At 27.5% G+C, this 22,854-nt stretch overlaps 2 protein-coding genes across 10 annotated transcripts in view; one reads left to right on the top strand and one right to left on the bottom strand.

The window, feature by feature from the left end:
* Positions 1–1,991: 1,991 nt before the first annotated feature.
* On the top strand, positions 1,992–2,991 carry LOC111028924. Its single transcript, XM_022307725.1, has one exon. The coding sequence runs from the start codon at positions 2,017–2,019 to the stop codon at positions 2,989–2,991; it is 975 nt and encodes a 324-aa protein (XP_022163417.1). The 5' UTR covers positions 1,992–2,016.
* Positions 2,992–8,898: 5,907 nt separating this feature from the next.
* LOC111028915 (voltage-dependent calcium channel type D subunit alpha-1) overlaps positions 8,899–22,854 on the bottom strand; it is a 37,373-nt gene continuing 23,417 nt past the window's right edge. For 2 of the 9 annotated variants that reach the window (XM_022307702.1, XM_022307703.1), the window contains exons 23-40: positions 22,412–22,519; positions 18,968–19,020; positions 18,645–18,791; positions 18,363–18,564; positions 17,982–18,251; positions 16,732–16,815; positions 16,448–16,663; positions 16,242–16,347; positions 15,783–16,159; positions 15,446–15,650; positions 15,247–15,380; positions 15,080–15,181; positions 14,899–15,003; positions 13,363–13,401; positions 13,151–13,251; positions 10,273–10,454; positions 9,688–9,815; positions 9,276–9,461 (exon numbers count right to left, since the gene is read on the bottom strand). In XM_022307702.1, coding sequence (XP_022163394.1) covers positions 9,276–9,461; positions 9,688–9,815; positions 10,273–10,454; positions 13,151–13,251; positions 13,363–13,401; positions 14,899–15,003; positions 15,080–15,181; positions 15,247–15,380; positions 15,446–15,650; positions 15,783–16,159; positions 16,242–16,347; positions 16,448–16,663; positions 16,732–16,815; positions 17,982–18,251; positions 18,363–18,564; positions 18,645–18,791; positions 18,968–19,020; positions 22,412–22,519 — 2,745 coding nt within the window. Of the gene's footprint in view, positions 9,462–9,687; positions 9,816–10,272; positions 10,455–11,336; positions 11,432–13,150; positions 13,252–13,362; positions 13,402–14,898; positions 15,004–15,079; positions 15,182–15,246; positions 15,381–15,445; positions 15,651–15,782; positions 16,160–16,241; positions 16,348–16,447; positions 16,664–16,731; positions 16,816–17,981; positions 18,252–18,362; positions 18,565–18,644; positions 18,792–18,967; positions 19,021–20,637; positions 20,746–22,411; positions 22,520–22,854 lie in introns of those variants that run through there. The other 7 variants (XM_022307706.1, XM_022307705.1, XM_022307709.1 and 4 more) reach the window with 7 other exon arrangements.

The raw sequence follows: 22,854 nt of genomic DNA, 5'->3' as shown, positions 1-22,854 counted from the left end.
TTTTGTGCCTGCCAACACTTTTGGAGTATTAAGAAAAATCAAAATGCTTCAAACCGGAACTTCATCATCTTTCCTTGGTGGATCCACTTATTGATAGTTAGATACTGTTAAATCGACCAAGTATAGAGTATAGACGCATAGTTAGCAGCCGTATCAGCTCAATATCGGTTATCAATTGTATTATTATAATAATTATTAATAATACGTCATGACCATCGGCATCGGTTTATTATTATATTCTGTGATAGATGTAATGTTACTAATTGTTTTTAATAATACTTAAACAACATAATACTGAATAGTAATTTAATATTATCTACTGACTATTACCAATAATTGTATATTACATGTTTTAATATTTAATGGTTTCCGTTGAGCACACGGTCACATGGGTAATTTACTAATTTGTGTAACTAGTATAAACTACTACTAGGTAAAAGGTACGTATGTATAAGTTATAACATTACTATTTACTACAATACTACTAATACTATTTACTCTTATTATTTGAAACATTATACATTAAAAATAGTATTAACATGTTGCTAAAATAATAATAAATTATACAAAATATTATCTATAAATTAAATTATAATTTACAGTTAAAACTTAAAATCTTCTTAGTTATTACCATTGTTTCATTTTTGTAGACTATAGGTCTTGTAACTTTGGTTTTGAGAATTATACTCCTATATAGTATAATATAATATAGATTTAGAAATGCTATTCATGTCCATAAGCGAAAAATGTACAGTAAGTAATAAATACTGGTAGGTACCTAAAAACTAAGATACATTTAATATACAATTATAGTGTAAACTAAAATACTGTTAATTTAATATTCTGCCGGAATTCGATACAAACATATCTAAATCCAACGACACGATTAATTTTTTGTGTTTTATGTGAAGTAAAAAACTGCAGATTTTAATTCACGAATTCAAGCTTAATTATTTTAAAGTCATAAATATTTTGACTGTAAAAAGCTCCTTGTTTTCCTTGTATTGCTCTATGAATGGCAACCGACTGTCGTTCTTAAAAAATAAATTATACGAATTAGTGAGCTTGTTTCTGCTTCGTATACAGTTTTTTTGAATTGGAATAATTCAAAACATTCAATTATTTCAATCATCGTAGGCGTACTGAAAAAATAATTATGAGCAAATGTTTAAAATATTTTGACTCTTTTCGAGCTATATTTACAGGCAATCTCGTATTATTTAAAATTTATTTTAAAAAAAGCCAAATAATTTTCCAACATTATCTATAATGAAATTTTAATGTTGGTAATTCGAGCGAAGCCTTACATTTTGTTATATTATCTTCATTATAGTTGTAGTCAGTTCCACTTTCCCAATATTAAAAGTACCTAGTCGGAAATCGAATTAGACTTTATTACAGAATAACGAGCCATTATAATATAATTACGAGTATTACAACAATGCGCACACAATATTAATGCATTTAATTGGTGTACTTAATAATGGACGTACTTTGAAGACAATAATATACTGTCACTTTATTGTAGACTAAATATATTGTAGTTTAACATTTAACGATGTTGACTAATTTATATGTTACTCATCTATCAACTATTAGCGATCGACTAGTAGCGTACGCTACTGCCCACTGAATTACCTAATATTACCATAATTATTATTTATTTGCACAGAAATCGATAAATACGTCAATTATGATTTTAAATTTTCGGTTTGCTTCGCTTCGACAGTCCACAACAGTCTTCAGTATAGTACAGCCGCTGCTGTCCGTATATAATGTTATAATTGTCAGTTAAAATTGCTTACGTTTGAGAGTATCTATATATGATAATAAATAATAATAGTTGCGCCGTAATATACAAATTCATATATATTTTTTGTATTTCTACGTGCTTTATATTAATAATTTACTTATGTAATTGAGTTGTAATACTTATATTACTCGTTTTGATATCGAGCACCTGTTCGTCAGGTATATTATATATAATTTAAGCTTCCATCTATCGTTAAGAGAAATATGTCTGTACAAGAAGTGCTAGAGATTGAAGTAGGTGCTACACCCGAATTATCTGAGCCCATATCTGGAGAACCTATGGAAGAAATAATTGCTGGGATGAACTTATTGTCCGATGATGAACTAAAAACAAAATTGAATGAAATGTACAAGCTGCAGTGCTCTCCTAATCTCGAAGTAGCCAAGGAATTCAGTGAGTTTGCTAAATATGTACCATCGTGGTTACTGAAAAAAAATTATGAACAGAAATTTGACCCTAAGGTTATTCTATCTTATATTGCTGAACAAAATTCTGATAAAAAAGTTATGGACAGAGATATTAATGTGTTGGTTAAGTTGGGGGTTGAGAGAGGAAACGATTTGGAAAAAATCGTCATAAAATCATCACCAGAATTTAAATACGAACTTGAAAGACTTATAATAAAATATAAATTAGTCTCAGAAGCTAAAAATTCAAATTCTGCCTTGACTTTATCCAGAATATGTGAGAGCGTCCCAATAATAACATGCTTAAACCTTAAAAATGAAGCTGAAAATCCTTTTGTATCTTTTGAAACTATGGAGACTATTTGTAAAAACTATCCTAGAGTGATGATGACGTCTGCTTTCGCTTATCTAATACCAAATAAAGAAGACGAATTTTGTCTATTTTTAAAAAAAGCCCACTTGCTTCATCAATACCAGTTTTATGCTAAAATATCGCAAAAGAGTCCGAGTTCCTCAGTTGATGATGAAAATGAATTAATTTCTAAGGTGTATGTGAATACTCAAGCAGCTATCAATGGATCACACATGGAGTATGATGTTCAAATAAAGTTTTTAAAAGAAAATGAATTAATCGTGGAAGGGGAAAATGAAATAACTGCCACAGAAGAAGTTCAAGAAGCAGTCAAGTTGTGGGACGAAAAAGAAAGACAACACGAATTAGAACAAAAGTTTTCTTGTGTCGAACTTGAAGATGACTCGAGTCTTATATAATTTTATAGGACATGTACAAAATATAAAATGTATAGTATTAAGTTTTATTTAAACGTGTAAACACATAAAGAAAAATGATTTCATACTTTTATGTTACCTCAATTTTGAAATGTAAATGATGTAGCCGTAAGGTGTGGAGAATGTTTGACTATAGTATTTAACTATAATATTTAATTCAGAGTTTTAACTTAACTCCGTTGTTTGAAATTATATAAAATTGTTTTAAACTAACTCATGCAATCTATTATACTATTAAACAGTTAATTATTAATGTACAATATTAAAACAAAAACTTATTAATTGTTTCACAATCATAATCTTATAATAAAATTAATCTTATACATTTTATTTTCAAAGCTGGTATCATTATAATTTATTGTTTTACTATTTACTATTTACTACTTAAACAGTTATACGTTTTAATTAATCAATAATCATAATATATGGAAATATTTAGAATGAAATCAAAAATATCAGAATTTATTCCACAAACATTTAAATATCGATAAACACTTTGTTTAAATGAGCTATTCATTAACAATAAAAAATCTTATGCAACTACATAATTGAGCTCCGAACTTATACGCTTCATAATTTGGAGTTTAGACCCGGACAACGCTATTGTTGATTCATTTCGTTCGCTGTTGATGGGTATTTATGTATATAATTATAAAAAAAGTAAAAGATATCTTACTCTTCAAAATATTAGTCATTTAATAAACTATTATTCGGTATAGATAACGTAAAAGCAATACAATAGTGTTAGGTATGGACTGGCATATCTGACGATTGGCGAAGAAGAATCTATTTGAAAAAAATGTGAATTTACGAACACGCACAAAGCATAGTATTATGCAAATATATTTTGTATTAGGTTCGTTAAACTTAAACACGATATGACGCGGTCGTAAAGTTATTATGATTCGACTATAAGGAACAATAAAAAGGCATACGTTTTTATTTTCAGATATTTTTTTTAAGGTATGTGCATCTTTCCATTACCTATTTATTTAAAGTATTATTGTTGGCATCTGTGACTGTTTTATTTATTTATTTATAGCAATATCATATATTGAGATTCGTAGAATACAAAGATTTGTATGAATAATTGTTGACATAAACATAAATGTTATTCGAAATTGCATAAAATAAAGTATAAATACAATGGTAAATATTATAAAAAACAGGGGAACTTGTTCTACTGTATGTATAGACAGAGGTCGTTTGGGCGCGTTTAATAGCTTTGACCAAAACATTAATAATTATAGTCTGTATACGAAATTTGTTTAACCTAACGAACAATGATTCTTAGTGGAATGAGCCCATCAGCCAATATTATTACTTAGAATATCATATCATATTATGGTATTAGCGAGCCTAGGATATTCTATATTCTATTTTTATATTGCCGTTAGAAATTTATTTTACTTTTAGTCTTATGGTAAATTGATTTAAATTTTGTCGAAAACATTGCATATAACATTATTATAACATTAGTACCTATTTAGTTTTTTGGCTTCAGTGTGAAACATTTATGATGAACCTCACCTACAATTTTCAAGTCGTAGCTATTAAAATGTTATGACTTTATGAGTTACATTAACAACAAAATAATTTACACATTTTCGTGATATTGAGACGAATTTTGTCAATATTTGAACTTCTTAAGCTAATAAAAAATAATCATATCTTTGTTTTAAATAGTTTAATTTTTTTTTTTTCTATAAATGTCATTAACATTTTATTTGTTTGATCAAAATGATAAAAAAAAATAGAAGGCTGCACATAAATTTAAAAATATTAAAAATACAGTCAAGATTTTTTTTCATAAGCATTTAAAGTTCAAATGTTGGCAAAATGTATCAAAAATTAAAATCTAAAAAAATATGTTTAGTCACAGTTTTTTTCATAGTTACTTTAAGTTCAATTTTGACGAAATTACATATTAAAACCAAAAATAACGATTAAACGCAATTTTTTTGACAAAAATGAATTTAATATCTATTCTGACTACTGTAGTACTAATGCGGAGTAATGCTTAATGGTAAAGTAAATTACTTTGATCACAATGATATCATAATAGGTATACCTACCTACTTAGTATTAGAATCGTTTTTCGTATATAATGATTTTATATCATTGAATTAAAATTTAAGAAGACTCGCGTGTGTTTTTACAAATGTTAAACATATCAAAAAAAAAATAAAAACAATATCTCATAGATAATGTGATAATTATTTTTTATGTAATATCAATTTGGAGTCATAAATCATAATTATCAGTTATCACTACGGCATTAACTCATTATATTAACACATCCATTACAGTGACCGTCACACATGGCTAGCGAAGGTATTGTACGTTGCCCCCTATAAATCTTTAAAATAAAACAGAACATTCAAACAATTATTACTTAACCTGAATTTTTAATCCTTTCAATAGTCAATACAACATAAGAAAACAATTAGTCCAATATTATGTACTTATTAAATGTATATTGTATAGATTCACACTATTTGTAACAAATTTATTTAAATAGATTATCTATTAAGATTCGCTCAAAGATAATATTGATTGATATTTGATTGTTTACCGAATTGGCATGCCGAGGAAAAAAGGTTGAGCATCACTGCTCCAGACTAATGAACAGCAACGCGTTATTCACTTACTCACTATTTTTAAACAAGTTTTTTTGTTTGGTTTTCGCTTTTTTTGTGAAATAAACAACCAAAGAAAACATGTTATAGATATTTTTAGAAAAAAAAAAAATAAAAACAACCGACAATTTTAAATGTTTACATAAGTACCTACCTGTCTCCAAGAACATCAAAATATTATGGAAATTTTATCACTCACAGAAAATGATAATATTAAAGTTTCAGTTTCAGTTATTTGTTTATTGAATTACACAGCATAATATAATTACATATTTTTGCTGCAGCAATAAAACAAAATCGATTTCGAAGAAAACTAATTTGTACTTATTGTACCTAGGCCACTAATTAAGACAAGCATTTACAAACAAAAAAATAATATTTTTTAACATTAATTAAAAATAAAATATTTTCGTCTACTTCCACGTATAAGTTGAACTATAGGTAAGCTTGCTCTCCCTTTTAATAAATGCATATTGAATTTTTTTTTTTTATTGATCCTGAGCCCGGCAACTGTGGCCATTAGCTTTTTAGTAGGTATTGTAGATTTGTAGGTTTGTATTGATGGTTTGTAGATTTTTTGGTACGGTAGGGGGGAACACGTGTGTGTTTGTTTTTGGCAGAATTTCGAATGGGGCACCCGTAGGTTTCTGCCATGCCCCGGGGGTGGGGGATGGCATGCATATTGAATTATTAATTATTTATTGTAACTATTTTTTTTAAATTTGGTTTTTTTTTTAACTACAGTTCGACAATTAAAATATTGAATTTACACAATCAAAATGAACATTATCACAATATATTTTATTGCACATTAATTTGATCGGAACGAACGTTATTTCAATAATAAATGTTGCTGAAAACGTCGCTTAACTCGACTAACGGTTTGTTTTTTACGCAGTGGTATATTTCATATTGTAATGTTGTGGAAACGTCGTGAAATATTGTGGAAACATTTTGAGCATTGTGACAGCGAACATTGAGAATACGTAGAACAGGAACCCATGCCGCGTTCGCGATGGCCCGTTGTAGTCGTACGAGCAGTACAACCGCCGTCGTCGCGATCACCGACCGCGGCGTCGCCGCTGCCGCCGCCGCCGAAACTGAAGAGCAGTGGCGACTAGTGCATGAGGCCCTGGTACCGTCGACTCCGTAACGTATATCCCTGCGCTTACTTTCCCGGTCAACGCGATTTGACCGCGGACCGAAAATGATTGTTTTCCGTGCAGTTTCATTGATACGAGCGTCACAAGGCCCCGCGGCGTCTGTACGGTCGGTCGGCGGCGGTACGGTTCACGATCACGATCTCACATTCTCGTGCAGCGGCCGCCGATGCGCACGATCCCGGTGGCGAATGTTTCCGTCTTTTGATTGTAAAACAGAGAGCGCGCGCATTTCGAATTATTTAGTCCGAATGCATGGCCTGCTTCGATAAGGGGCAATGTGTAGGCAATATGCGATTTCTCTGCCGCCGCCCGTTGCACTTGTGTCAGTCGTCAATGATTATAATATTATTGGTGTGAGCTACGCATTATTGACTTGTCATATTTTGTCAAACGAACTATTTTATTTTACCAAAAATTAACCTATACTAGTTACTTGGAAAATGGGTTATCTTCGATGGCGATCAATGACCGTGCTAAATATGCTTACAAGTTACGACACTGTTAAATGATATTGTTTCGTTTCACAATAATAATTGTGTTATTAGACGCAGGTAATCGGAGAACCAATTTCGTGTGGATTCACGCTCGTCACAATTTAATGATTTCCTAATGTCATATTGTATACGAAAAACGATTCCTAGCGGAGACGGTATGTGAGTCTAGAATATTTTTTATTGTTATTACTTATTGTTAATGCGGTAGCCGGTATAATTTGAATTAATATTATTCACAAAATTATTCTTAAATTATCAGTGATGATGGAAAAATATTATGTATACTTGTGTAAAATTGTGCTGCTTTGGAACCGAATTGCCATAAAATGACTAAAATTCTTTTCGTGTGTTAATATTTTATTTCATCTAAATTTGAATTTAAAATAACTATAAAAAAAGCTGTGTTTATGATTATTTTGAGTTTTTTATGGCGAAAATTTCAACTTCAATAGTTGTTCGTTTTTGAATTACAACAAAATAAGAAAATCGCTACATGAGAAATCTAGTGAATATCTAATGTTGTAAAAATGTCAACTTCATACTCTCAGAAAAATTTAATACTTGACTTTCGGGTAGAATTTTGTTTGATAAAGGTAGACAAATTTATAAGAAATCTTGTATTAAATTTTCAAATCTTAATTATAAAAAGAAAATGTTTTATTAATTTCTAACTTAAAGTAATTTGCAAATGTTCGTGATTTCTACGTATTTTGTGAAATTCAGACGTCATAAAAAATTATTGTGGACTTACGCTCAACTTTTTTTTCATTTCCGCTATTAACATGAGAATACCTTGTTTTATATTATCAAGTTTTTTGATCGAGCTACACATTTTTTATTGACATTAGTTTAAAAAAAAACAAATAATAATCGAAATTTCCTATGTCTATAAATAGTACAATACGAGTCAAAATATTTGAAAATTTTATGGTATATAGAAAATGCTAGCACAAACATTCAGTGAAAATTGCATCTATCTATGGTAATTTTTTTAGAGTCACACTTAAAACCAAAATCATTTATTTCGAACTAGATTATATCATTGATACTTTATATCATCAAAGTACCTATTTTAATATTCGTATTTCATAGATAGGTACTGAATGCTTGCCATGTGTCAATTTTATTTTATAGCCACCAGCAGTTAGTATTTCTGTGTATCAGCAATTGTTACCAGTTACCACAGTTAATAGCTATTGCTGTAGATGATACTAATATTTTAATTTAATTTTGGTTTTTGTGATACCACAACAGATATTTTCACTAAGATTTCATATTTTTATTAAATATTATCAACTTGACAGTAATTTTAAGTGAAAAATTCATAAAAAATAATGATTTTTAAAATGTTCTGCAATGTTCTTATAGTTGTTAAGCGGTTGAATTTATAAAATTAGGTACCTATAAATTGTTGATAAATCTATCTATACTCGTATATCTTTTAAACTAATCTTAGGTAATTGAAAAAAAGTAGTACAAAATATAGCCCCAACATAAATATAATATAATATAATATAATATAATATAATATAATATAATATAATATAATATAATATAATATAATATAATATAATATAATAAAATGTAATATAATATAACATAGCATTTATATATTAACCGTAAAATGTCAGCACCAAAAAAATTGAATATACCATATGTATTGACTAAGCAAAAAATATAAGCTAGTATAACGTCTAATAAAAATTAAATATTTACATAATTAGTTAACATAGAAAAAACGTTTATCGATAAAATCTTAATGTGTAAATAAAATAACTAAACCCAATGTATAATAATATAAATAAACTTTATAACTAGGCACACGTGCCGAATAACACCCATAAATAAAATTATATTGTGAGGCACTTGAATTGGACTCGGAGAATTGAATAATGATAATTATTATTATTATATTAATGTTATTAATTATTATAATTATAATTAGTATACTTATAGGAAGGAAAAATATCTTAGACAAAATTACTGTCTTCTTCGTGGAAGGGTATGGGGCGGCCATGCTGTTCTCTGGTGAGTAACTGATGTGCAGCAGAATCCATTTCCTCCTTGGTCATATTTAAAGCTTCGCGTAATTCTTTGGACGTGTTCTGCACAAACACTTCATCACAGTATTTGCCAAGGCCTTGCTCCGCCAATATCTATGTACATGAGTACACCAAAACCAAACCATATATATATAAGTATGTAACCAATACATCTCAAAAAAAAAAACTGAACAAAATATTGAAAATAAGAATGATTTTAAAATTCTAAATGATAATATAAATGTTACCTAATGATTTGTATACCTATACATATTACATTTTATATTCCCTAAAAAGTAAAAAGTATTGCAGCCGAAAACAAATAGTTTAAATACAATACCCGTCCAACGAGGCTTTCTGCAGATCCAATAACTTCGGTTGAATTCAGTCTATCTTCTATGGGGCTTCCAGGTACAGAATGTGATAACCTGGTTAAGGGCATAGCTCCGTTCATTTCTTCTTTACTATCTGTATATTAAATCAATCGAAAGTGTATTGTAATGATTGTCACCACGAACTAGTTTTCGTAGGTCATGATTGAAATTAATGCGTACAAAAAAAGGCTTTTTTTAATAGAAAAGAAAATTTAACATGTGAAAATTGTTTAAACTAAAACAATGCGAAAAGGGCGATTAGTGTCCATACGCTGAAAATATATGAAATGTTACATTCGAGAGTTAATAGTTCGAAACTTCAATCTATTCATTATAAATATATATATAATGCAACAAAATATAATTTATAAAAATGTTATTACTATAATACAACGTATCGTAATTTATCAACAATTTTAAAAGCCTTTAAATTTTGTACACCTACTCAATTACTACTAATTATGTGTTATATTGTAGCGAGGAAATGTATAGTATACATTTTGTTTTAAACAAACTACACGGCAGCACAGTAAAAATGTGATTAGTTGTACCTTTGAAATGAAATGAAGCGCGATGGATAATATGCACAGTTCGCTGGTTATTTTGGTCGTATAGCAATCTAGCAGTATTACGTTTTCGCATGGGCACGTATACGTTATCTCCACTGAAGTTTGATATGTTATCATCGGTTTCGGGGCTTCTGTTTAGCCAATCGTGGTTATAGGGGTATCCTCTAATGGTAGCGTTTCAAAATAAAAGCAACAGAAATGTCAATGTTAGCGTTGCGTGCATCATCATTCAGTAGTTATTTATTATGATATTAGATTAAAAATAAAATACAAAATATTAAATGTCATTATTATAATAATAAAACATAGTTAGGTTTATAGTGCAAAAACAAAAAACCGATAACAATAATAATAATGGTTACTAATAATATTAAAGCTATATAAGGCTATTACGCGTATTACATAGTATATTTATAAGTATATATATATATATATATTATATAGGTAGATAATACAAGCTGCTATAACCACGTCTATGTATCTATGTACTAAATAAATGTCAACAGCCAAAGAGCATAACAATCAGTTTTGAAAACCGATGTAATTAAAATAAGTTATATTTTAAACAAGAAGTAGCTAGGTAAAGTCGTAGTTACACTATATTATATAGTTTGGTATAATGAAGTATTTATATACGAATTTTACTTAACCGTATTTATTATAACCGCAACAGAAAATGAATAAATATTTAAAGGATTATAGCGAATAATATAGTGTTAAGCATAATGTAAGTTGTATCTAGGTAAATATATATATATATATATATATATATATAAATAGGTAAATAGTATATAGATTATAGATATAGTGTAAATCATGTTATATCTTTTGCTTTTCATAGGATAAAAACAATAAGTTTGGTTGACTCCTTAACGGCGGCAATACGATAATATAATATTATAGTGTAACAATAAAAGCATTTAATATACATTTGTTATTTGTTTATGAAACTACGTAAAGAAAAAATCAAAGAAGAATCACTTGTTCCGAGTTAATTGTGTGTTATAAATGTTATTGTGATCCCTAATAAACAGCATATTTCTTACCATTAAAATTACGCATTTGAACGGGTAAACGTCTGAAATATACATACATATATAATCTTGCGTCATTTGTACATCATACTCATTATTTGTTTTGGCTAAAAGACAAAAGTGCCTTTGGTTAAGAGAATTGAGAGTGTCTTCTAAACTTAACGATATACCTAGCAATGGTTTATATCGCATATCATTGATATTTTACTATATACCTATTTATGGGCTATAACCTATTATACCAGGGGTCGGCAAGTAGTTTCTATGGGGGTTCGGAAGATTTGAAAAAAATTGTTGGAGTTCCAGAGAACTTTTTTGTTGCGCATGCTTTCTGGGTCTATACAGAGAAAAATAATGATAATAATTAATCATATTAAAGCAAAATATTTTGGGCGGTCCATTTATTACCTCTCCGTATAGTCAGAATTCTGACCACGGGTCACCTAATGCCGACCCTTGTATTATACTATATAATATCTAATTTTGTTCATGGTTTTATTTTTAATAAACGTTGTTAGTTGCACATAATTGTATACATATCCAACAATATTATTTTCTTCACGTTGTCCAAAATAGGTTCATTTAAATGGGTTTAAAAATAAGATAGGCATGTTTTATGGGTGGTAAGGAAATCATAATACATTTTGTATTTTATAAAAATATTCTATAAATCTAGGATATTGTAAATATGTTAGGCTGATAAGATTTTAAGTTAAAATAAGTAAAAATTACTTGATTTTTTTAAAATAGTATTAATTATAAAATTGGCTTATTAAAATTTAAAACCTCATATTTTTTTAGACTTAATCTGAGGTTAGCTTTTTTAACTTCATATAAATAATTAATAAATAACTTATTAAAAATTGAAAGAACTCTGTAATATAATATTATTATATTTTTTTTTTATGTATTGTATAGGTAATCATATTGACTTTTTCAATTAACGATGTTGTTAAGGTTAATATGAAACATTAATTCAGACGATTTGTTTTCTCTATTCATTATACATTCCGACATTCGTACACGTCGTTAACAGATTGTATCTTTTTGTAGTACCAACACGTAGGTCTGTAGCTCTGGATCAATATATTACCAAGAACTCCATTTTAAATTAATTATGAGAAAATTATTTGTTGCGTTGGTTTTTTTTCCAACAACTTAATTTAAAAGTGATTTATCGTTTTTTCGGATTTAGTACCTATATTTATATATATATGGTCACGTAACTAAAAAAATATAAAACCACTTTGAAATGAGTCACCTATAACTCTAAACATTGTATGACCCACAGAATTTTGGTTTAGTATAAGGTACTTATTGTATGTATTGAGTGTGTGTATTAAATTTATTAGATGCATTCCTGAATACTTAAATATTCTTTAAAATAATATTTAACTTAATGTAAAATAATATTTTAATTTATATCTTGAGAACTATTGATTATAATTTATTGCATTTTTTTGGCATAATAAAAGATAAGTAAATAATAACTCTTTAATATTTACATTTAATATCAATACAAATTCTAGTCGAGTACTCAACTTATAAAATGTAAAAAGAAATAATCTGTCCATGTGTATTAAATATTTTTTTAATTTAAATCTTTAAACGGTAGTAGGTACATATACGAATGAAGAAACAATATGCGTAAACAGAAATATTTAAACGTCGGGAAGGTGACCTCCTACCTACGTTTTCAGAAATCCATTACAACACTGAAAATTAGTATTATTATAATTTATAACATTTAATAATCTACTTATTGGCTTTTAATAAATTTCGTATCATTAAATCGTATTATATTATGAATTTGAATAACATTTTACCTATGTAGTGAAACAGATCCATTTTGAATTTTGGTATCTCGCTGCTGTTTTGCATAGCTGCCCGGTAAATAATCTACTTCGATTGAACTCGACGGAGATAGCTAAAGTAGAATAACCCATGGGCAATTATTTTATTTTTTTAGTCAATATATAAATAAGTAATAAAGTTAACACGAAATTAATAGTATTGTAATATAGATCATAGAAAGTACCTTTGTCACATTTCTTCCTGATACTTGTAAATAATTTTTCTGAAAAATGCATAATTTCTGTGATATTAGAAAATAATTAGGTAGGTAGTTATATAAATATTAAATATTTGAAAATAAACAACCAATATGCAACCATATTGGACACAGGTGAGTTAGCATTATTATTATTAGCTACGTAACAAACGATTAGTTTTTAGTTCAACAATAATAACCACTACCTAGTACATTAGAAGATTTTCATACATTTGTTTAGTAATAACCAATGTTATCTAAATAACCGCGATAATGACTAAAAATTATTTATTCACATATTATGCACAAGTTATACAAGAATTTAATCTAATTATAATTTCTATTGATACCTGACTTGTTTAGATTGACTAAACTTGCACATTTTAAAATCTAAATACATATTATTCTTTATTTGTAGTGATGTATAAATGAATATATAGATAGGTATACACTGTAGGTATATATTATTTCAGTATGTACTAAAAAAATTAAGTTATTATTTGTTTATGTAAATAATTGAAAGTTTCATAATGGTACTTATTGCTATGAAAATTAAGTTAGTGAAAAATCATAAATTATTAAATATATATTTTAAGTAAATTGTCGACTAATTTTGTATTAGGTATGCCAGATTATTTGCTAAAATAAGTCAACATAAATGTTTCATATAGGTAACTAATTTAATGGCTGATTGGTAATGGTGAATTTTCATACTATTTTAATTGATAATGTATGCAATCAAAAAATGAATTAATGAATTTAGTTTATAGCTCGGAATTAATTTTATATTACAAATATAACAGGTATTTATTGGTACACATTTACAATTTTAAATTTTGAAAAAAATTTGAATTCATTATAAAATGTTATTATGTGGGAGTACAATGAACCTTTCATTACAATTTTAGTCCTAATACTTCAAGTTACTAAAAAGTAATCAGTATTATAAAAACTGAAATCCTAAAAATAATATCCTAATTTAAACTTTTCAGTATTTTCAGTTATCTAATCATAATAGTACCTATCTAGTACCCATAACCAAAACTGTTTTTTTAAATTTTAATACCTATAACAGTATATTCTACAAACAATTTCTACTTTTTTGATTATTATTCATGATAAATTAGGTATAAATGAACAGTTTGCATTATTCACACAATTAGTCGAGATAATAAATATAGCAAAAGTTAGGAGCGTATTTGTGTAGGATCTAAAATCTATTCCAAATGTAACTATCAAGCATTTTATAACTATACAGTATAATATTATATATTATTAAGCTTATTTAACTGCCATGATATGTATCAATACCGCCTAAATTACAATATGATTGATATAATATTATTAGTTCACTAGCAACAGCAGCAACTACTTCAGGACCTAACTTTCAACTTTAAGCCTAAAATGTTTAACTACGCGCATATATTTATTAACTTTAATTAGTAAGACAATATAAAAACTGTTAGTTTTTTTATCAAGTTTGATCAAAAACCGAAATCACAGTCTATCAAGTGCGTAGCTTACATGCTTCTTTTTCGAATGAGTATTGCTTACTCTAAATGACCGTCTCAAACTGCCCGTCCTACGTCTCATCGATGACCAAACGCTGCCAAAGAGCGTATGATTTCTCTTCAAATTTATAAACGGTTTAAGAACTGTATTTTCAAATTTATTAACTATGAATATTTATGATTAAAATAAATACCCTATGTGTTGGTTCCGGATTATCGTCGATTAGTTCATCAAGGTTACCAGATATAGCCCGTTTGATTTCAGGACCAGCATCATGCAAAGTTCGTAAACCAGCCTATGAAAAAAAATGTTTGCTCAGTGTGTAAAATAATTGTACATTTTCTATATAAATATTATTACCTGAAGAGTAACAGTATTACGAGCTTCTTTATCGCCTTCTTTTAGTTCTTGTTCTTTTCGTTTTTTAAACCGTCGGAAATAATCTTGAATCAAGAATGTTGCGTAGAATTTGCCCACAGTGACTTCGTCATCAACTATTACAACACTTTTTGATGGATAAATATTGTGTACGGTTATAACAAAGTTGAAAACACTGTACCTCCCGGTGGTGGCACCACTTGGTCTAAGAGTTTTGGACTGGTACGTTTCCAAATTTTTTTGATGACAGCTCTTAATTCTGCGTTGGCATCATCAATGTTCCCTTCAGATTTAATGTGTAATGATGTTCTAACAACAGCAAACAATGTTGCATTAAACAACACTGTACCATCACTGTTTAAGGGCATGTTCATTGAAACCAGTCTCTAAATGTTGATTTAAAAATATTTGTGTCATATTCAAAACATTTATAGTTAATTCAAGAGTAATGACTAATGACTAATGAGTGATGATTAGTTTAAGCACTGACAAAAATAAAAATAATAAAGATTAGGTACCTTACACGCGACTCGATGTGGACATAGTTTACCGAATCCCAAAGGGGGTGAAATCTTCCTCAAAAGAGTAACAACGTCCAGATGCTTTATTCTACCTTTGGCATCAGGGTCATATTCACTCCATAACCTAATAAATTCGTCTAAATGATGAGGCCCAAGTATAGACCAATCTCTTGTTAAATAATCAAAGTTATCCATTATAACTGCGACAAACAAATTGATGATCAGAAATGAACACAGCACATAAAATGAAATAAAATATGGAAAAGCAAAGTCAGAGCCACAGCAATTATCATCTGTTTTATCAGCCCCAGTATCGCAGAAAACTTCGTTCGGTCGGTAAGCACATGACATCATAATATCTTGCCAAGCTTCACCTATGTACGAAATAATTAATTTTCTTCATATTTTACGCCATGACGTCAAAATGTAAGATTATAGATAAATAAATCAATTTACCAGTAGCAGATCGGAAAAGAATTAGAACTGCCTGAGGAAATGTTTGGAAATGATTGTTTCTATGGATTGCAGAATCTTCAGTATCTTTTGCTATCCTCCCAAAAATCTGTCACAACATATTTTATTACACAATATTTAAAATATATATAGGTATTCGTAGATAATAAAAAAATTAAAAACATTATAATTATAAATGGAATTATTACCTGCATCCCAATGACTGCGTATATGAAGAACAGCATCACAATCAGAAGTGCAACATATGGTAGAGCTTGAAACGATTTTATGAAAGTCCACAACAATGTTCTAATACCGTCGCCACGACTTAGTAACTTCACTAGACGCATAACACGAAATAGTCGAAAAAAGTTAATCGACAATTTTCTTTCTTTTTTCTTCGGAGCATTAGTGATATTAGGAGGCTAATAAAAGAAAAATCGTCGATAGTATATCTATTGGGAAATTATTATCACAATACACAAATACATACAGACAAATTTTCAACAACTATATCTATGAAACTTCCCAGTACAATTATGAAATCAAATACATTCCACGCATCACCAAAATAGTTCTAAAAAAAAAATCAAATGATTAAAAATTAGATGTTCTGTACATAAGTTTATAAAATATCTATATTATTTATTTTATGCATAAAACAATATTGTTTAACGTGGGTGCTTAAAAAACATGAGCGACTCGAACACTATTTTAGTATTGAACTTATTAATATTAACTATTGAGTGTAATATTTATTTTATAGTTTTTTTAAAGGTATACATGTATTAGAATTAAAATATAACGTTATAAATATACTTATTATACGTGGGAAGTTTTATTATTAGTAGGCTATCTTTGTTTTATGTTATGCAAAGTAAAGTTAGTAAAAAAACCAATATTTTCCATTTAACTTAACTAATGTAATACCAATAGGTACCTACATATAGTTAACTGTTTTTTGTACTACACCTGAATCGGTATAATATGTTTATGATTAGATTTAAATCATGATTTAAATATTTAAATTTATTTGTTTCAATGTTAAAAGTAAATCAAGTCATTAATTTTGCTTGATGATGTAATACGAAATATAACGTCAATCTATTCTTTGATTCTTACTTTTGGTTTACGTTGTTATATTACATATTGGTACCCAAACATATTTTTTTTGATTAATAAGCATACAAATTAATAAAAATGTTTTCACTTTATAGTAAACATTAAATAAGTCTACAAAAACACTAGAAACTGGACTAAGTGGCTGAGTAGGTAATACATAATAATTAGGATGATATAATTTTAGATATTTATAAAAAATGTATTTTTTAATTTTGATAGTTTGGTGGGTATTGATACATTAATATTATGATATCTAGATGTAATTTAAAACATATAAATTTAGTTTTAGTATTATTAAGTAATATATCACTATTATATTAATAATAAATATAGAAATACCCATTAAAGAATTGAATTAATTTTAAAAAAGAATGACCCAATAAAATATTTATAATTTAATATTTCAAATATTGATGCAAGTATACACAAGCTTAAAAGCAATGCAATTTATTTTTGTGGATATTGCATATCAATTATAATATTGGTAGGAGGTACCTACATCAAAATAAAAATCGTTAAATTAAAAAAAAACTTTAATCCTAGACAGTGTATAGTATAGTTTTAAGTTTTCAAAACAATTATTGTTAAATTTCTTTAGACTTTTTGAGTGAAAAAAAGTACCTTAAAACGAAAAGCTGCTAGTTTGAATACGAATTCCAATGCGAATACTGCAGTGAAAAATAAATTTAACATATCCAAGATGCTGTCGTAATATTGTGGTTGTCTGTAGAATTTCATTGCAAGTGTAATGGTATTTACCATAATTAACACAAATATGGTATATTCAAATGGCTGTGACGTCACAAACCACCACACTTTGTATTGGCATCGGTGCTTGGGTATGTAACGACGGACTGGTTTGGCTTTCAGTGCAAATGCTATACAGTTTCTCTAAGAATATGTTACAAGTAAAAGCAAATTATGAATAGGTACATGACGGGTGTATAATATTATAGTTGTAGGTACGCGTTTGCTAAAATTATAAAATTTCGTATAATTTACTTGGTTTTTATCAAGTTCGCAATTCTTGTATTCCTGTTCTCCTTCATTTTGAAACGTTACTATAACGAAACCAACAAATATGTTCACCATAAAAAACGCTATTATAATTATATATATGATGTAATATGCGGCAACGATTGGTCTATAGTTGTGCACCGGACCCTTTTCTTCCTCATTAGAATCTATTGATTTTGATAACAGTCTATAACACACCGTACACAAACATTACATTAATTAAACTATGTTTTCAGTGTTATATGGATATAATAAACGGATGCTTACGAAGGCCATCCTTCAAATGTAGATACAGTGAAGAGAGTGAGCATTGCTTTGGCTACATCATCAAAATGGAACGAGTTACGTTCCCATTTTCTATCTTCTTTTTTAGGAGTATCCACATCACCATGGTCGAACGTTAGGTACAAGCCTCTGTAAAATAAAAGCTACTGACTTAGTAATGAAGCGATTTGGTACTAATAAATAATAATATTTTAAGCATTAGATACTATAGGTATCTTGCAATACAAATTATGCTACTGAAATTTAATAGGTACGCGATATAAAATATTTATTTTTGTAAAAATTAATTTATATTTTATACTAACTGGCATTCAAATTCTGTAGTTTTGGAAAGATCATTGCACGAAAAAAATTTCCCCTATAATCATACAAAAATCTCAAACATCATTTTTATCATACATATCATAGGTAATTATTTAAATATTCGTATATAGTGTTTTGATTGAAAACAACGGAATCAAGTATTGAAGTATTAAAGTCGTAATAGTCAAACTAAAGGGTAAAGGTAATCAAACGGTTGTGAACAAAATGTAATATTAATGGATGTGAATAAATTAAACAACTAGCAACGTGCGTTCGACAAATTAAAACATGCAATTGACAACTAACCTTATTAGTTATTAGTGGGTAAGTGTCACAAACTCATAGCTCATATAAATACCTATTAGATGTAAGTAGTGATGTTTAAAGGATTAATATGCACAACAAATGTCATTAAAAATAGAAGTTATTATTATTTAATTTGTTGTATCATGTTGTAAAAATTGACCATTATTATTGAACAAAATCGGAGCGTCAAAAAATAGACATTGAAGCGCATTTTGAAATTAGCGATTTAAAAACTTAAAACTCAATTTTTACGGTTGTAGAATCAACCATAAAATTGTTACAATCCCTTCATTTTGATGGGTAGTTTTGATTAGCTTAGCAATGATTTCCAATTGAACAGATGCAAAACAAAATCCATAATATCGTAGTCGAATCCTCGTTACAACGGTATCTCTTCTGCAGTTATCACAAATTAAGTTACAGATTATGTATCATAATTTATAGGTGAGTGGGTTATAGTTAAATATAGATGTTGACAACAGTGCTGTAAGTAAACTATTATATAAACTGTGTTACCAGTAGTTACATGCTCCCTAACTGGTTCTACACGATATTAAAATTACAATATAGGTACACTTAAAACATATATTATAAATAGACCACACAATTATGGTGGAGTTGGCAAAATACTTCATTGTAGTATTTGCGAAACATTATCCGAGGTATCAAAATATAGCGTGTAAAAAAAATGTAAAAAAAATGTTATTAAATGATATAAAAAATGTGCACAAAATATGATCATGCAATTTACTTAAAAAATTACATTGTCTATAGTATTCACAAATTGTTTTAACTATTTTTATTAATTTAAAAAGTAATTACAAAATAATGTTCTATCTGCTATGCAAAAGTGTTGTGTAAAATAGTTATTTATACTTATAAATTATAGTAATATGTTAAATAAAAGATACATGGTTTTCGGTTTATATCTTTACTTTGTGATGAAAACAATTGAAAATAATGATTCAATACTTAAAATTTGCATGGAAAATTAAACAAAACATAAGAGAAGTCTTATTTATAATAATCACTATAATCGTAAATTTATTTACTTGAAATTGCCATGTTTTGTTTAATAATAAATTAGACACTTTTGCTTATCAGAAATCAATACACATGAGCCAAATTGTATATATATATATATTAGCTATTAAAAATGCATACATTAACTAAACTACATACGAATGCATCGATAGAACTACAATATAAAATAAATATTACCCAACCTTTAGTAGGTTATAGCAAGTATATAAGACGTTAAGTATAATAAAATTGTATACAAAATAAATTTTTTCATTACAAAATAATTAAAATTTTAACAATTTCTATAGAGTATATTATTTGTACAAGAATGTTATGGAATTACCTTAAAAAGCTGAACTCCTATGACAGCAAACATGAACTGAAGTAAATATGTAACCAACATGATATTTCCAATGGTCTTAATTGCAACTATCACGCATTTCACTACATACTATAAAAAAAGGAAAACTATCAAATAAATATAATTAACTAGTGGTCTACAAGTTTCAAGTTAATATTAATATAATACCTAGATACATTTTTCTAACAATTTTTCCATTAATTTCTAGACATATAAAATTAAAAATATAAATACATGAGTACTTTTTAAACCTTTATTAAGAGGAGTCCTAAAAAGTAATTAATAATTTAGTTTCCAAAATAATAAATAGCGTATAACAATCCAAAAAATTAAAATTAAAATTAATACAAAAATAGCAAATAATAGTATTTTAACAGAATGCTCTTTATAATAATAAATATTATATTTTCAATTTAATAAATAATCTGTTTAGTCTTAATAGAAATTTCTGTTGAATTAAAAATTAAGCTTAAAACATCCTATTAATATAAAATTATCATTATGTTTAAATACAAATGAAAAGTAAAAATAAAACAAAGTAAATACTTATGTAGAGTACATACTTATACACAATAAATATTAATATTATTTTATAAGTTCGTTTCAGAAACAAAAAATTAAATAAAAATAATTCAATTTTTAAGTCTAAAATAAACACAGTATACACACTTATAATTTTATAAACTAACTTAAATATAAATTTTATTGTCGTAAGATAGGTTAGGTTAGGTATATTAGGTATATTTTCGTAGAAAACCTAGCCGGGATCGAATCCTCTTAATCTCACTTTTTCATCAGGTAATGTTCTATTATTATTTATTAAGTGTTAAATAAAACAACACATTTATTGCCACACTATAATTCTTAAATTAAAATTGTTCTAATTTTTAGATTATAAAAACCTGGTTGTAGAATGTCCTACTGATATAAGAGTAAAGCAACCAAGCAACCATACATACATAAATGTATAATGTGTAGCTACACAATAATATTTATGAAATAAACATACAACTGCATAATAATTATAATCCATCCAATAAACTAAAATATACATTATTCAACTTGAATTAAACAATTTACATACAATTTTATGATTTCTATTTTATAAAAATTAACACATTAATGTGTTACTTGTACGACTAGCTATTAAATATAATATTTATACAAAAAAAAAAACATTTTTAATAAGAAACAACTTATGGTAAAAAAAAAAAAATTGATAATGGTAAAAAATTTACATTTATATTTAAATATCTATATTTAATTCACTCATAATATTTCAATGTGTGATAAACATTTTATGAGCTTCAGAATACATTTTATTAATATGATTTCACTTGAGATTTTAATATCGTGTAGATAATTATGAATTAATAGCAACACTTTTTTTTTTGTTGTGTTCACTAAATTTATGATAAAATAAAAACACAACAATTCTACATAAAAAACAAAATTTATATCGGAACAATCTATGTAAATTGTCAAATATGTATATATTATTTTAAACAGAACATTAATTGTTAGGAGGTTTCAAATGCCACGACGTCAGTTAATTATTCAACTTATAGGTAGTAACTAATAAGTAAATAAGTAAATAAGTAAATAATAAAATAGTTACTTTGGTTAAATCTTTGTTTCAGAAAATGCCATAAGATAAAAATTGAAGTAGGATATTAGGGATGGTGGGTCAAGTACAATAACATTACGAGGAACGAAAATTTGGGTACTCAAGTATTATGCCTCCAATCGGTCGTACCTTAAATAATTGAACTCCGATTACTGCGAACATGAACTGAAGAAGGCATGTTACCAGCACTATGTTCCCGATCGTTTTGACCGCAACAATGACACACTGCACTACATGCTAAACATTTCGTATTATTTCATTTTTTATAAACTTATAACTTAAAATTCATAACGTTTGGCTGATAAGCATAAATATTTAAAAAAAATTAATGCACTATCATAACAGATAGTCAGTATTCGATGGATAACATCGATTATACAATTATTTCTTTGAAATGTTAAAATATTATAGTAAATATAGCAATAATATTTTAATCATAATGAAACTAATTCATTTTAGTTTTATGAAAACAATATAAAATCACTGGAGAAGCCACTCTGTTGTACAGTAGGTTTCGAGTGTACCTCGTCATTGAGTAGGTCATTGTAACAGGAACAGACCCAGGGGTGGGG

This window comes from Myzus persicae, unplaced genomic scaffold (assembly GCF_001856785.1).
Source record: "Myzus persicae strain clone G006 unplaced genomic scaffold, MPER_G0061.0, whole genome shotgun sequence".
Classification (NCBI taxonomy): Eukaryota; Metazoa; Arthropoda; class Insecta; order Hemiptera; family Aphididae; genus Myzus; species Myzus persicae.
This window is presented reverse-complemented; position numbering and strand designations above follow the sequence as displayed.